The sequence below is a fragment of the Musa acuminata genome, chromosome BXJ3-3, assembly GCF_036884655.1.
Source record: "Musa acuminata AAA Group cultivar baxijiao chromosome BXJ3-3, Cavendish_Baxijiao_AAA, whole genome shotgun sequence".
NCBI classification, from domain to species: Eukaryota; Viridiplantae; Streptophyta; class Magnoliopsida; order Zingiberales; family Musaceae; genus Musa; species Musa acuminata.
In genome coordinates, this window is record NC_088351.1 from 1,717,288 (window position 1) to 1,731,317 (window position 14,030).

The following is a 14,030-nucleotide window of genomic DNA, read 5'->3' on the forward strand; positions in this document are numbered from 1 at the left end:
CATTGGTTGAGTGTTCCGCAGGACTACGTGCGCTACCCTTAAAGCACACGCGCCCGTTTCCTGTTTGCCATCCTCCCACTCCCACCCGTCTCCGCTTCCCTTTCCCCAAAGAATGGCCATTGCTTATCGTTCGCCACCGCCCTGCTTATCGTGCGCCATACCCTCGGCGAGGGGTCCGGTCGCGTCCGCCTCGCCGTTCCTAGACGCCCCCCGGCGCCAGAGTCTGCTGCCGCGTCGGCTCGGTGGATCGAGGGGGCCGGGGGCTCGACCCCCCTCGAACTTTTCCTCCGTCCCTGTGTCGAGGCGGCGGCGACGGCGGTGGCAGAGCTTGCGCGGCGGCAAGGTGGTGGTTTGTGTGTCTTCAGATGCTCGTAAGCCTCGCTCCCTGCTTGAAAAAAATTCTTTCTTTGATGTGATTATTGACTAATTAGATTCGATATGTTATCTGTATTCTTGACGTGAGTTCGAGATGCTGTAGCGCTCTAATTTAAGTAAATATTTCTCGAAAAATGCGTTTCCTCTTATTTTTGAGTATTTGTGTGATCTTGTATCTCCTCCCATCATAGTTGAGTTGGTAGCTGATCAGATTAGGGTTTCTGAGCATTTGTTTTCACCATTTTTGGTGTCTGCTTTTCATTGACAATCAATTTCTTCGGTATAGTTTTTGTACTGAGGTGAATGCAAAGAAATGGGTGGGTGACATGAGAATTTGGGATGCATTAGACGATTTTGATGCTTTGGAAGTTGAGAACCATGTGGATGATGTGTTGTACCATCGTCCGGTGGGGATCTTATGGATGCGCAAGATCAAGATGGATGCCATTGCCTTCTTGTCCAAAACCCCGACCCTGCTGTTAAGAGGCAGAAGCAACGATGGTGGTAGAATTTCGACATGTTTATGTGAAAGAATTGATAACGAATGATAATTAAGGGCATGCACTAATCTACCTCTTTTGTTTGAATTTCTGCACTAATTTAGATATCATACAGGATTTCCGCTATTATGTAACTTCATTTCTGATTTGGTGATCGGATTAGTTCTTCTGTGAGATACAAGGGCATCAAATATGTAAGAAATATGAACATATTTAATTTGATGTAGATACTGTGGCCAATTTGATCGACACAAAAATTATGTGAAATTAGATATTTCCTCCTTTGGAACTTTGAACGTGATCAAAGTTTAATACGCTTAGCATAATATCATGGTTCTGATCTCGATTTAAATCTAGTTTTTATTATCAGATGCGGAGTTGCAAATATAGTTAATGATAAACTGCAGTTATTAGAAGTTTCTCTCATGCGGTATTTTGTGATTTTGTGTTTATTCTCTGGCCTTCCAACAAAGAAGATGCTCAACATCTGATCATTTAGATGATAAAGGCTTTCATATTAGTTGTCCATTAAATTTATCTGAATTCATCTTATAAATAAATCTTCAAGGTCCCGTATTCTAACTGGAATTTTATACAAGAGTTCCAGCTGAATGGTATGTGCAGTAGGTAAGCATTATAACTTTAATATTTCTTTTCTTGATCTTGGGAAACATAGCATGATAATTTGAGGATTTGATCTATGTTTCACTTGCCATCTGGAATTTAACAAAAAAAGACGGAAGTTATCTTCTATAGCTTTCAGTGTTTAACTTATATTCATGATTAGCCATGTTGTGTAGACAGATAGCTGAATTTGCTTGATTTTATGTTACCAGAGCTCATCAGTAATTTTCTGCCGGGTGATCACGAAAGAAAAGAGAACTTTCAAAGTATGTCAGTGAAGGTTCCAGAAGTTAGATTGTGACTGATAATAATAAGAAAGCAGTTGATCAAACTGGTGGTTGTAGGTTCTTATATAGGCAAACATCTCAATCCTAGTTGGGCTGATGACAGGCATTCTGGACTTGTATTATCATATAGACAAGTAACTCCATTTGACATTGCTAATTCTAAACCATATGCATAGGATATGAAAAACACATAATCCTCTTCATTGTCTGAGTGCAAGAACTTGAAATCTTCATTAAATATTTGATAGTTGTCTATACTGGTACATTCTAGAAGCAATCTCTCTGTGATTGGAACTTTCCCATCTAGATTCTTTGACAAAAATACTAGAAATTAACTTTGCAGCACTTGAAAGATGAAGATTGGTAGAACATATCCTCTTTATGAATAGACTGGTGTTTGGTACTTTTCGGTGTGCCTACTTGGTTGATTGTTGGTATCTATAACTTAAAGGTCATTTAGTGTCCTTACCGAGCAATGTGTTTGTTGGATTGCAAATGCTTTTGCCTTTCAGCTGGCATTCATGATGATCGATTTCTTTTGTTGGGTTTTCGTAGCTGAAACAATAACCGCATCTGCCTGGGACGTATCTGTTCTTCAAAGTGATTTGCCTGTTCTTGTTGAGTTTTGGGCTTCGTGGTGTGGACCATGCAAGATGGTTCACCGTTTGCTCGACGAAATAGCACGAGAATATGCTGGAAGAATTAAACTTTACAAGCTCAATACCGATGACGATCCGCAGGTTGCTACTGTTCATGGCATCGATCGAATTCCCACAGTTCTGCTATTCAAGAATGGTGAAAAGCTCAAGAGCATAACCGGTACTCTGCCCAAGTCCGTATATGTGGAAGCCATCGAGCAGTTATTATCTCACTGAGGGAGCTACTTCTCCGGAATCTCAGTTCTATTCGTCTGGAATTGTATTTCTTAACTGCTGCACTCGAGTGCAAAAGCTGGATGGTCGAAGCAGGTTTTGGTCCGAAATGATCTGTTTGTATATATATATTCATTTTTATACTTTAATAGAAAAACTGCAACATCCAAAATGTATGACAAACAAAAAGAAAAGCAGAAGGATCACAGTCTATACATACTGGATCAAAGACATGGCTATTTATTGAGGTCCCTGAAGAAAAAAAAAGTATAATTCAGAGTAATCTGATTCTTTTTCATGCTTTGTTTCCAAGTGCTACATTAGATAACATGTTGTGTTTCAATGACATACTGCTTGGTGCTAGAAAGCTTGGGCAAGGAGAGTTGATGAAATTTATTTTTGTCTAATAACTGGTAATAAATTATTCTTGACCAATCCAAGTTTCAAAAGTTATGTTGACTTGGGTTTGCACTAGCCTTTGGATTTATCGAATCTTATGTTCTTATGTTTCGATGATAATTTGTTTTGATCGTTTCGGGTGTTGAGCAATTTAGGCAAAAATTCGATGATAATTTGTTTTGATCATTTCGGGCGTCGAATAATTTAGGCAAAAAGATAACGACTTGAATCATCATGATTTTTCCGAACTAAAACATGATGGATCGGTAGAACCAAATCATGGTGCTAGTTCGATTCCCTTCACGCTTAAATCAGCAAGTGATGCAAGAACTGCAATGAGATGCAGGAGCGGAGGAGGCCACGGCGTGTGAACGACGGTTGCGGAGCACGAGCCGGCGGACTTGGACGAGTCTTCGTCTTCGTCTTCCTCCAGGCGGTGGTTGTGATGTCGTTAACGACATAAAAATCTGTGCAAGTGGAATCGAGGAGACGCCACGCTCCTCGTCACCCACTAAATAAATGTCTGCCCATATCTTACATTGCCAATTCCGCACGCCATACGACTCGACTAGATGTGATCGATGGCGTTTTAATAATACCTTAGATGTCGAGTTTAAATTAGTTTGAATTTGATTTGAGTTGAGATTTGTTTCTGATACCATAATCAAATATTCACTAACTAACTAACTAACTAATTCCTTTGACCGAGTCAATTTTGTCGCGAAAGATGCGTCCGCATACAATGTTTTTCCTTCAATTAAGTATGGATGATATATTAACACCAATAATTAGGTTGTAAGAAATTATCAATACTTAATCTAATCAAGCAAATAATACCATAATGGAAACATATTCATAGATGAAATTATTTTACTAATCAAAATCAGTGAGATTACAGCAAATCTAATCATTTTTCCGAATTAAAAAATATAATAATAATATAAAATAAAGCAAATCTAAATTGAAGAAAAAAAGGTAGTAAAGTAATCCTCCAACTTTTGCAAAATTCAAAGTGGTGGAGCATTTTGGGGGTCTTTTGGTCGATCCTTTCCACGCTCGTGCTCGGTCTAGTCAACATTTCACCGATCCCTCCCGCTCCAAAACCTTATCTTTGTTCTGTGCCACACACACACAAAAGTTGTTCACCAAACATTTAAATTAAATTAAATGGTCATTCCCAAGTCATAATTTATTCCTTTTCTCTTACTCTATTAAGCTCTCACAACTCCTGTCTCTCTCCTCGATCAGCCAAAAGATAAAGCAACACTCGACATCTTCGATCGACGTAAAGATAGAAAAAAATGACATCGAGCTACACACTTGATATTGATTTGATGTCGATCCGAAATCTTGGTTGTCAAGTCAACCTGGATGAGGAACTTGCAGCCTGCCCTAAAGATAAGGTTTTATGTTTTATGATGACGACTTGGATTGGATAGAAACTCTCTCATGAGGCGCATCGAATCGGTCACGAAAGGCAAGTGGATTGTATGCGTCCTTCTTTTTCTTTGTTTAACGCTCATTATTCTCATCCAGACGAACAAGATTCGTTTAATCTTTTCCATATAATATGATAGCCGCCTCACGTAATCTAATGCTCATGTCAGCTGATGTCTCGGAGATGGTAATGTTCAGACAGGCAGGCCATCATCTTGCAGGTTCTTTGTATCAATGAAAAGCTGTCGGTCGATTAACCAAATCCTTTTGTTTGTCAATCTCGAAGCTATAATATGCTTGGATGCTAAAGAATATGATGTTTTCTGGGAATATTCTTCTCACTATATGCTTAGTGAATTCATCATATATGTTAAGCTTTAACAGTGTAGTGTGCTTATACTCAATCCAGTATGTGTTTTAACTTAGATCTGTAACGCAATTTACATGTAGTAGATTTAGTAGTCGTATTATAATACAACTCCGGGCAAAGGCAGTGGTGGACTTGCGACCTTTGCAGCGGAAGAAATGGATCTGGATAACCCTTGTCATCTTCCACAGTCCACATGACCCACAGTTTTCTTGGACAAGTTTTTGCATGCCCGGTCGCCATTAATGCCTATAAATGAAGGCCACATGTGGAAGGAGGCCTGTGCCCGGAACAAGCCTCTTCGACACTGTGCTTTTACCTTGCTTGCCCATCCATACATCCATGGCTTCTCCGGTACCGTCGTCTGTGCTTCTGCTTCTGCTCTCCTGCATTGCCTTCTTCTCTGCTTCCTCACAAGCTTATGAGTACCCTCCCATCGTGAGTGGCCTCTCCTTCGACTTCTACAAGTCCACCTGCCCCAACGTGGAGCCCCTCGTCAGGAACTACCTGGCGCAGCTCTTCAAGAAGGACATTGGCCTCGCCGCTGCCCTCCTCCGCGTTCACTTCCATGACTGTTTCGTCCAGGTAGGCATCTTTACCCTGTGAACGATGCTATCATAGAGCTGTACTGTGAGATCACGCGCGCGTGTGTGGGGTTCGTGTTTGCAGGGCTGCGATGGTTCGATTCTGTTGGATGGGTCGGCAGGCGGACCGAGCGAGAAGAACGCGCCGCCCAACTTGACGCTTCGGCCGGCCGCCTTCAAGGCCATCAACGACCTCCGGACACTCATCTCCAAGGCTTGCGGACAGGTCGTCTCTTGCTCCGACATCTCCGCCCTGGCCGCCCGCGACTCGGTCTTCTTGGTATCCATCGACTCCCCCTCCGACTCATCTCTCTCTCTCTCTCTCTAAAGCTGTCGGCGATGCCAGTCCTGATCCTCTGATCTTTATCTTCTTCTAGTCCGGCGGCCCCGACTACAGGGTTCCACTGGGCCGGCGAGATGGCCTGAGCTTCGCGACCCGGGATGCCGTCCTCAGCTTCCTCCCCTCGCCGACATCCGACGTCACCACCCTCATCAACGCCCTCGCCAAGCTCAACCTCGACACCACCGACCTCGTCACCCTCTCCGGCGGCCATACCATCGGTATCGGCCACTGCACCTCCTTCCAGAACCGGCTCTTCCCCTCCCAGGACTCCACCCTGGAGCCGACCTTCGCCAAGAACCTCTACCGGACCTGCCCGGTCAAAGACACAACCAACACCACCGTCAACGACATCCGTACGCCCAACACCTTCGACAACAAGTACTACGTCGATCTCGTAAGCAAGCAGGGGCTCTTCACCTCCGACCAGGGCCTGTACGGCGACTCCAGGACCAAGCCCCTCGTCACCAGCTTTGCCGCCAACCAGCCCTTGTTCTTCGGCAAGTTTGTGTACTCCATGACCAAGATGGGCCAGCTGAGCGTGTTGACTGGCAAGCAAGGTGAGATCAGGAAGAACTGCTCGGCGCTCAACTCGGGCAAGAAGGTCTTGTGGTCTGTGGTCGATGGTGAGGGTGATGGCAGCGAGGTGTTCTGAAGCAAACGTTGTATGCAGCTTGCACAATAAATGGTCGATTGATTGGGACATGGATGTGTTTCCAAGACATCATCACTCTCCTGTCTCCCGTCTCCCGTCTTCAACCTTTTGTATCTTTCTTATATGTTTCGGGTGCAACAATTACCATAATTTAGGAGTAAGACACTGTTTTCATGATTTGAATCGTAGTATTGGAAATCAAAAAGGAACGATCATATCATTATTAAATATTTACGAATGATAGAAGCTGATTTTTTTTGGATATTAATGAGAAATACATATAAACGTAAAACAAAAGGACGAATATAATATTTATAACCTCTGCAAGGATGGATCTGTAAAATACCACACTCAACTTCCACATATTTGAATGAATGGCTGAGATCGTTTTCCAGCCCGACATATTCGAATGGATGGCTGAAGAGACGCCGCTGCTCGTCTCGCCATGGACCTCTCGCCGATACTAAACACCCTTCGCTGCCGAATCGTCTACGCCCGCTACAGTGCGACGAGCTCGTGCTCCAGGAAAGATCCTCCGTCGCCTTCCTTAGGGTTTCGAGCTCGATTCTTCTCCTCTGTTCTTCAGACCTTTAATGATCTCTCATCAGGTAATCGATCGTTGGCTTATTAGGTTGCCTCGCGGGGGATCGCCTACCGGGAGGAATGGCCCTTCGCAATCCATCTGCTGGGCGAACGATCTGTAACCCGGCTTGTTTTGTTTTCCAAGTGCGTTTGCTCTCATGGTTCAGTTGATTCGTGGGATGAATCGATGGATGCTTGTGTTGATTTCAGGAACGGCGCGAAGTTTTTGTGGAAGTCGATGCCCCGAGAGATGAAGGAGAGCAGACCGGAGCTCGTCGCCGCTTGGAAGATCGGACAGTGCCTCTAGACTCGGGATTATGCCGGGGTTTATGATGCAATCCATGGCTTCGAGTGGAGCCCCGAAATCGCTGGCTTGGTCATCGCCTTCTCAGGTAGCATCTCCCAATAGATTGCCGTTTCTTTAGATTGGCAAGATGAACTCATGTGAACATGCATTTCTATTACTCCATCCAAACTATGTTGCCTCCTGATGTAAACCTCGGTCTATGTTCGCCACCGGAGCTCGTCGCCGCTTGGAAGATCGGACAGTGCCTCTAGACACGGGATTATGCCGGGGTTTATGATGCAATCCATGGCTTTGAGTGGAGCCCCGAAATCGCTGGCTTGGTAATCGCCTTCTCAGGTAGCATCTCCAAATAGATTGCCGTTTCTTTAGATTGGCTAGATGAATTCATGTGAACATGCATTTCTATTACTCCATCTAAGCTATATAGCTCTTGATTCACACATAATCTAGTGGAGTTGTGGAACTCCAATATTCTCTCACTCAATTAGTCTTTTCCATTTTGATGCTTCTAAAGGTATGTTGTTTAAGCGCATTGCAAGTATAACACTGTTTCTTGGATTTTAACATAGAGGTCACATTGTGTGACTCATGCCGAATGCATATTAGTTCTTGTGGATACACTTTGGTAGATTAGTTATATTCTCAATGCCTACAAGTATGTGCATATTCATGTGTTTACACATAACCTCTTTCATCAACGTATCACCCATCTTTTAAAAAACCCCATTTCCATGCCAGCATTTGATGCTCATGACAGTGTTGACTCGAGCACATTTTGAGCTCTAGGCATTTGACCACTTCCCTCTACTAAATCATTCGGCACCAGTTGCTTGAATTCATAGCCATTGTATCTCCCTGCAATATCACTAAAAGTGAGTTTTCAAGAAAGAGACGTTGCAGACATCTTTCTAAAAGTATATTTTGGGGTAGCAAAACATCTCCTCTTGTTGCATTACAGTTTCCAATATATGTGGTAATCTGCTAGTGTATAATCTGTATGTAAAAAGGGGACCACCGGATGTTTTGAAGAAGAGTAAGTCGGGCTATAAATTAAAATTAAAATGCACATGGAGGGAATTCTTACATCTATAACGACCTATGGTTGTAGGATAGTAGACATAGTCAAGGATGTTGCCTCTTCGGTGCAAGGTTTCATGGAAGATGGATTTTTCATAGATAGAAAGTAGGGGCTTTTAAGTTGAAATTGATCATCAGGTTTGTAGGAAGGATAATGTGAATGAATTTGAATTGATATTTGAAACATAAAGGCAATGTTTATCAATTGCCTTGGAGGTAAACTTGCGCAAGGTTTAGAAAATAAATAGAAGTTTTGATCTATTCTTCCTGAGACTGGTGTTAGAGACTGTCCGAGAGCTTCCTGAGATTGGTGATAGGAACTGTCTAAGATGCTTATTGGACTCTTTTGTACTCCATTTTGTTCGATGGTGATTCAGGCTTTGTCACGATTTAGTTGGGCGAAACCTCTACCTTAGGTAATCCAGCTTCTTGTGATGTTTGACTGTCAACTGCACACATAGTACAATGGTCCAGGAATGCACATTGCTGAAAAGAGGCTGAGCGATTGAATTATTATTTTTCTTAATTTTGTTCCAAAATGAACAAAAGATGCACCATTATATCCCCGTGCTGGATGTTATATCAAAGCTGTGCAACAATGTCCCAAACTGTTCCATCTTTTTGCATTCATCCTAACCCTTTCTTATAGAAATTTGGAAGAATCATAAACATAATTGAGAAAAATCTATCCAATTGAAAAGTTTTGTAAAAAGATGACTTTTAAGTAGATGGATGATTGGTAGGTTTCTTCAAATTGAAATGATTTTCAGGTTTACAAGAGTGGTAACTTGGATGGTTTTGGATTAAAACTGTGTGCATGCACACAAAACCAATCACTCCCCTTTGTCTTCACAATTCACTTTATGTGCTGTGCTCTCAGGAGATTTTCATTGAAATTGTTTATCGATTGGTTGAATAATGTTTAATTTTTATTTTCCTATGTTATTTTTCCTGTTAATATAATATGGTATGGAAAAGATTAGAAAAATACTTGTTCAATTATGCTATGTTCTGTGAGAATGACCTCAAAGCTGGAGTTGGCAGTTATTTCCAGCCACTCATTGCGGACTTCTTTTTGGTTATTCAATGATGGGACTGAAGCCTAATTCTGTTCTGGAACTTTTTTGCTTTTCGAATACTAAGCTGCTTATTTTTTTTTTGAAGATGAATATTGGATCAAAGGATGAATCAAGTGTTGTGTCACTTAAGTGTTTCACAAAGCTGTCCGAAGCCACTTGCAATCTGGTTTCTCTGTTTTGGTACATGACTCACCCATTTACTGAGCATCATGAATAATTATTGCAACCCTCTGAAAACCCATATTGCCCGACTTTGATTTTTTGTAGGGTTTTTCGATTTAGTAATTTAGTGGGGTTTTTTTTAATATAATTCAACTGTGACAAAGATAATCATCAAAAATTTCATTCTTAATTGCTTAAATTAACAATTTAATTGTTCATTGTTAAAAGATGGACCATTATGAATCAAGTGTTTGGTATTTACTTGTAGATAGCACTGCAAACATGGTTGGACAATGGATACACATGCTAGACTTTGAAGAAGTCGTATATATTATGATGTATAATGCATATGCTAGACATGAATATGTTATAATGTATAATGCATGTATATACTATTAAGTATAATATGAGGGTACGTATATGTATTATGGATACATGGTGTGAGAGTATATATATATATATATATATATATATATATATATATATATATATATATATATATATATATATATATATATATATATATATATATATAATGAAATATGATATGAGAGTACACGTATATATTATGACGTACGATGTGAGAGTATACGTATATATATTATAACGTGTGAAGTGAGAGTACACGTATATATTACGATAATGTGTAGTGTGAAAGGGAATATATATGTTATGATATAGGGTATAAAAGTTCATAAATTTACTATGTTTCCTATATGTGCATATAAATATTTTGAATTATTTCAGTAGAATTTTATATTTTTATTTTACATATGCTATATTGTAGGGTTATGTTTACAAAAGAAGTTATATGACAAGTGGTTTACTATTAAATATCTCATGTCAATGATTTTGAAATATTATATATATGACATGACATGAAGCTGGCTCACCTAAATAAAACTATAAAGACTAATATTTATTAAGTGATTACTCATTATATATCTTATTTTTGTAGGTAAAGATACTAGTTATCCAACCAAGTGATTGGATAGGAAAGTAAATACAAGCCTATAGCAACGCAGATATGGACAATGACCTATGAGTATTTTACATATATAACATTTACTCTAACAACAGCCATCGAATACAATTATGCATCTCAAGAACAAGCCACAAGAAAATCCAATATAACATAACAAAGCCACAACAACACGGAAACGTTACCAAACTGACCCCAAATAACTATCTGGCAAAAAAGTCGAAAGGGCACTCAGAACCACAGACCTCAGAAGCACTTCCTGTGAACAATAGAAGGACCAGATTCTTCGTACTCTTGCTTGGAAATCCACATCTGTTGCATCACAACGAAACGATTCGTAATCAGCAACTTAACGTAGAAACTGGTGCAGGATAAGCTAAAAATTTTGATGAATAAACTCGACGAGATTTCAAATCCTGTAAAATAGATAAATCAACAAAAATATAGAAGAACGGGATCACCTGTTGGAAGGTGCTAAGTGAGGCTAGAATTGAGCCTCCTATCCATACGCTGTACTTCCTCTCTGGTGGAGCTACCACCTTAATCTTCATGCTACTTGGTGCAAGGGCTGTGATTTCCTTGCTCATACGGTCAGCAATCCCAGGGAACATCGTGGAGCCACCACTGAGAACAATGTTGCCATACAAGTCCTTCCTAATATCCACATCACACTTCATAATGGAATTGTAAGTGGTCTCATGGATGCCAGCAGCTTCCATGCCAATCATGGATGGCTGGAAGAGGACTTCTGGGCACCTGAATCTCTCGGCACCGATCGTGATCACCTGCCCATCAGGAAGCTCATAGCTCTTTTCCACGGTGGAGCTGCTCTTGGCAGTCTCTAGCTCCTGCTCGTAATCCAAGGCAATGTACGCAAGCTTCTCCTTGATGTCCCTCACAATTTCTCGTTCAGCAGTGGTCGTGAAAGAGTAGCCTCTCTCGGTAAGGATCTTCATCAAAGCATCGGTCAAGTCACGACCAGCAAGATCCAGACGAAGAATGGCATGGGGAAGAGCATATCCTTCGTAAATTGGCACGGTGTGGCTCACACCATCACCGGAATCCAGCACAATGCCTTTCATGGAATGAACACAAGCAATTAGCTGTGGAGTCATATGCGGTTAAACTGATAGTAAGAGAAGTCGACACGTACCAGTTGTACGACCGCTAGCGTACAGAGAAAGAACAGCTTGAATTGCAACATACATGGCAGGCACATTGAAGGTTTCGAACATGATCTGTGTCATCTTCTCTCTGTTGGCCTTGGGGTTAAGAGGAGCTTCTGTGAGCAACACCGGGTGCTCCTCGGGGGCGACACGGAGCTCGTTGTAGAAAGTGTGATGCCAAATCTTCTCCATGTCATCCCAGTTGCTAACAATGCCATGCTCGATAGGATACTTCAAAGTGAGGATACCTCTCTTAGACTGAGCTTCATCCCCAACGTAGGCATCTTTCTGGCCCATCCCAACCATAACACCAGTGTGGCGAGGTCGGCCTACAATGCTGGGGAACACAGCCCTAGGGGCATCATCTCCGGCAAATCCAGCCTACATGATGAATGTTATACAATTGAATGATATCTTCTATAGGTTTGCAAGAGGAAAATATTTGGGCACCGGTTGGGATATCTGACCTTGACCATTCCAGTACCATTATCACAGACAAGAGGCTGGATTTCCTCACCATCAGCCATTTCTTTATGATCTGCAAAAATAAGCTGTAGTAGTCAGCAAGACCAAAGTTTCATACATATCACTTGTAGAGTTTCATTCTTACAGCTGCATATCTCGCTATTGCTGATCTGCATACTGATGGTAATGACAGATCTAGAAAACAACAAGTTGCTGAAGATGTTTCACTTAGACTTAATGTGGCCCAAATGACATTTAAATCTTATGGAATATTTAATGAGAGATGGGCATGAGATGTCTTATTTGAATAGTCATGTCTATTAATGCTTTCAGAGGTGTGACTCTTGAATATGTGTTTTTTCATGATAATATAGGTGTATATTTTGAATAGATGTAGGCATCTTTTCTATTGCTATCATTAAAGTAGGTCAAAGTAAAGGTGAGATTTCCATCACTAAGATTAGTAGAAAAATTGAAGGAAGAAAAACCTATAATTCCATCAGGATTGTCCTCCAAGATATTTCCTTCCCTTTGAAGGTTGACTAAAGAATCTGCTGATGGATCAAAATATATTCTTCGACTAAAATAATTTTTTTGTAAATCACTAAGTTCTAAAGAAGAAAGAAATTATATTATGCACTGTGAAGCTTCTTTAATGCACAAAATCAAAGACTTAGTTTCATATATGTCCAATGAGATGCATAAGAATTTGATTTTTTCTTTTTTTCTAAAATCTTCCCAGCATGATTATATATTAAGCTGCAAAACATTTTAACCAAGATAACCAATTATGTGTGCAGTAATGACCATATTGCAGAGTCACAATTCTGGATTCTGGGTTAGACAGACCACTAAAAATTTCCATGGATTTGACACTACTGTATAACAAATCAATCGTCTAATTACTCTCTACACAAAAGTCCATGTAAGCCTAATCATGCTTAATTGACGATTAGGGCAGCAACCCACAATGTCTTCTCCTCAACATCATTATATCTCAAATTCGCAATTTTTTCTTACTTTGGTGATGGATTAAAAGATCACAACTTCGATGATCCATTTAAGCAAGAGGATAAAAGTGTTTTCCAGAATATATCTGATGAAAGGGTGCGCATGGCCGCATGATCTCACAAGTCATCGACCCACGAGAATTTCCAGTTATACCAAATCGAGAATTTCCTCCTAAAAATCACCACATACAAAGCGTTCGTAGAAACACAATGACCCACCATCGGCATTCATAACCCTCACGATCTGATTCCAATCACCATATTTGGACAACACAAGTAGAAAAGAGATATGAAAGGAAGATGGTGCACAAAAATCACCCCTGATCTACGATTCGCCGATCGCAAACCTCAATACGCATCGAAATCACAATACAGAACCGAAAGATATGAAAGCTGTATTAGATCGAGAGTCACAGACCTTACTGAGGGCGAAGGGGAGGCGAGTGGGTGGTGAGCGAGGCTTCGCCGGCGACGAAAGGCACGGAGCTGTCACCGGGAGAAGAAGCGGGGAGCGAAGGTTTAAAGAGGAATAAGCAATAAAATTTCAAATGGGAGAAAACACTTTTCTCCTTTTTCCACTCAAAAGTCGTGCGGTGTCAGCGAGATTAAAGAAAGGGGCCATTTCACTCACCCACAATCTCGCCTTCATGTCCTGAGACTAATATGTCCCATTCAGGAAATAGGTACGTTTTGGGTACGCGACGCCGAGAAGGGTGACATGTTTTTGTTAAAGAAATAGGTGCGGGAAAAGATGTGAGCT

At 41.0% G+C, this 14,030-nt stretch overlaps 3 protein-coding genes and 1 non-coding gene across 8 annotated transcripts; 3 read left to right on the forward strand and 1 right to left on the reverse strand.

The window, feature by feature from the left end:
* The first annotated feature begins 59 nt into the window (after positions 1-59).
* Positions 60-2,956, forward strand: LOC103977074 (uncharacterized). Its single transcript, XM_009392483.3, has 2 exons — positions 60-371; positions 2,342-2,956. Exons 1-2 carry the CDS (start codon positions 113-115, stop codon positions 2,659-2,661), a joined length of 579 nt encoding a protein of 192 aa, XP_009390758.2. The 5' UTR covers positions 60-112; the 3' UTR covers positions 2,662-2,956.
* Positions 2,957-5,124: 2,168 nt separating this feature from the next.
* Positions 5,125-6,490, forward strand: LOC103977073 (cationic peroxidase SPC4-like). The gene is made up of 3 exons (XM_009392481.3): positions 5,125-5,446; positions 5,531-5,725; positions 5,823-6,490. The coding sequence occupies exons 1-3, from the start codon at positions 5,204-5,206 to the stop codon at positions 6,438-6,440; spliced, it is 1,056 nt and encodes a 351-aa protein (XP_009390756.2). The 5' UTR covers positions 5,125-5,203; the 3' UTR covers positions 6,441-6,490.
* A 350-nt stretch (positions 6,491-6,840) lies between these two features.
* On the forward strand, positions 6,841-9,795 carry LOC108952423 (uncharacterized). 4 transcript variants are annotated; one of them, XR_010495236.1, is made up of 4 exons: positions 6,843-7,048; positions 7,233-7,414; positions 7,545-7,665; positions 9,571-9,795. It is a non-coding gene; the product is annotated as an uncharacterized LOC108952423 (transcript). The 4 variants fall into 4 exon arrangements; XR_010495238.1 differs by lacking the exon at positions 9,571-9,795 and having other exon boundaries at positions 6,841-7,166; positions 7,545-7,899; XR_010495237.1 differs by lacking the exon at positions 9,571-9,795 and having other exon boundaries at positions 6,842-7,140; positions 7,545-7,899.
* Positions 9,796-10,673: 878 nt separating this feature from the next.
* Positions 10,674-13,819, reverse strand: LOC135633213 (actin-7). 2 transcript variants are annotated; one of them, XM_065142422.1, is made up of 5 exons: positions 13,689-13,819; positions 12,263-12,333; positions 11,783-12,176; positions 11,091-11,704; positions 10,674-10,941 (listed from the first exon to the last, which is right to left on the reverse strand). In XM_065142422.1, exons 2-5 carry the CDS (start codon positions 12,320-12,322, stop codon positions 10,876-10,878), a joined length of 1,134 nt encoding a protein of 377 aa, XP_064998494.1. In that variant the 5' UTR covers positions 12,323-12,333; positions 13,689-13,819; the 3' UTR covers positions 10,674-10,875. The 2 variants fall into 2 exon arrangements, with proteins under 2 accessions (XP_064998494.1, XP_064998495.1); XM_065142423.1 differs by having other exon boundaries at positions 13,694-13,775.
* Between the last annotated feature and the right edge of the window lie 211 nt (positions 13,820-14,030).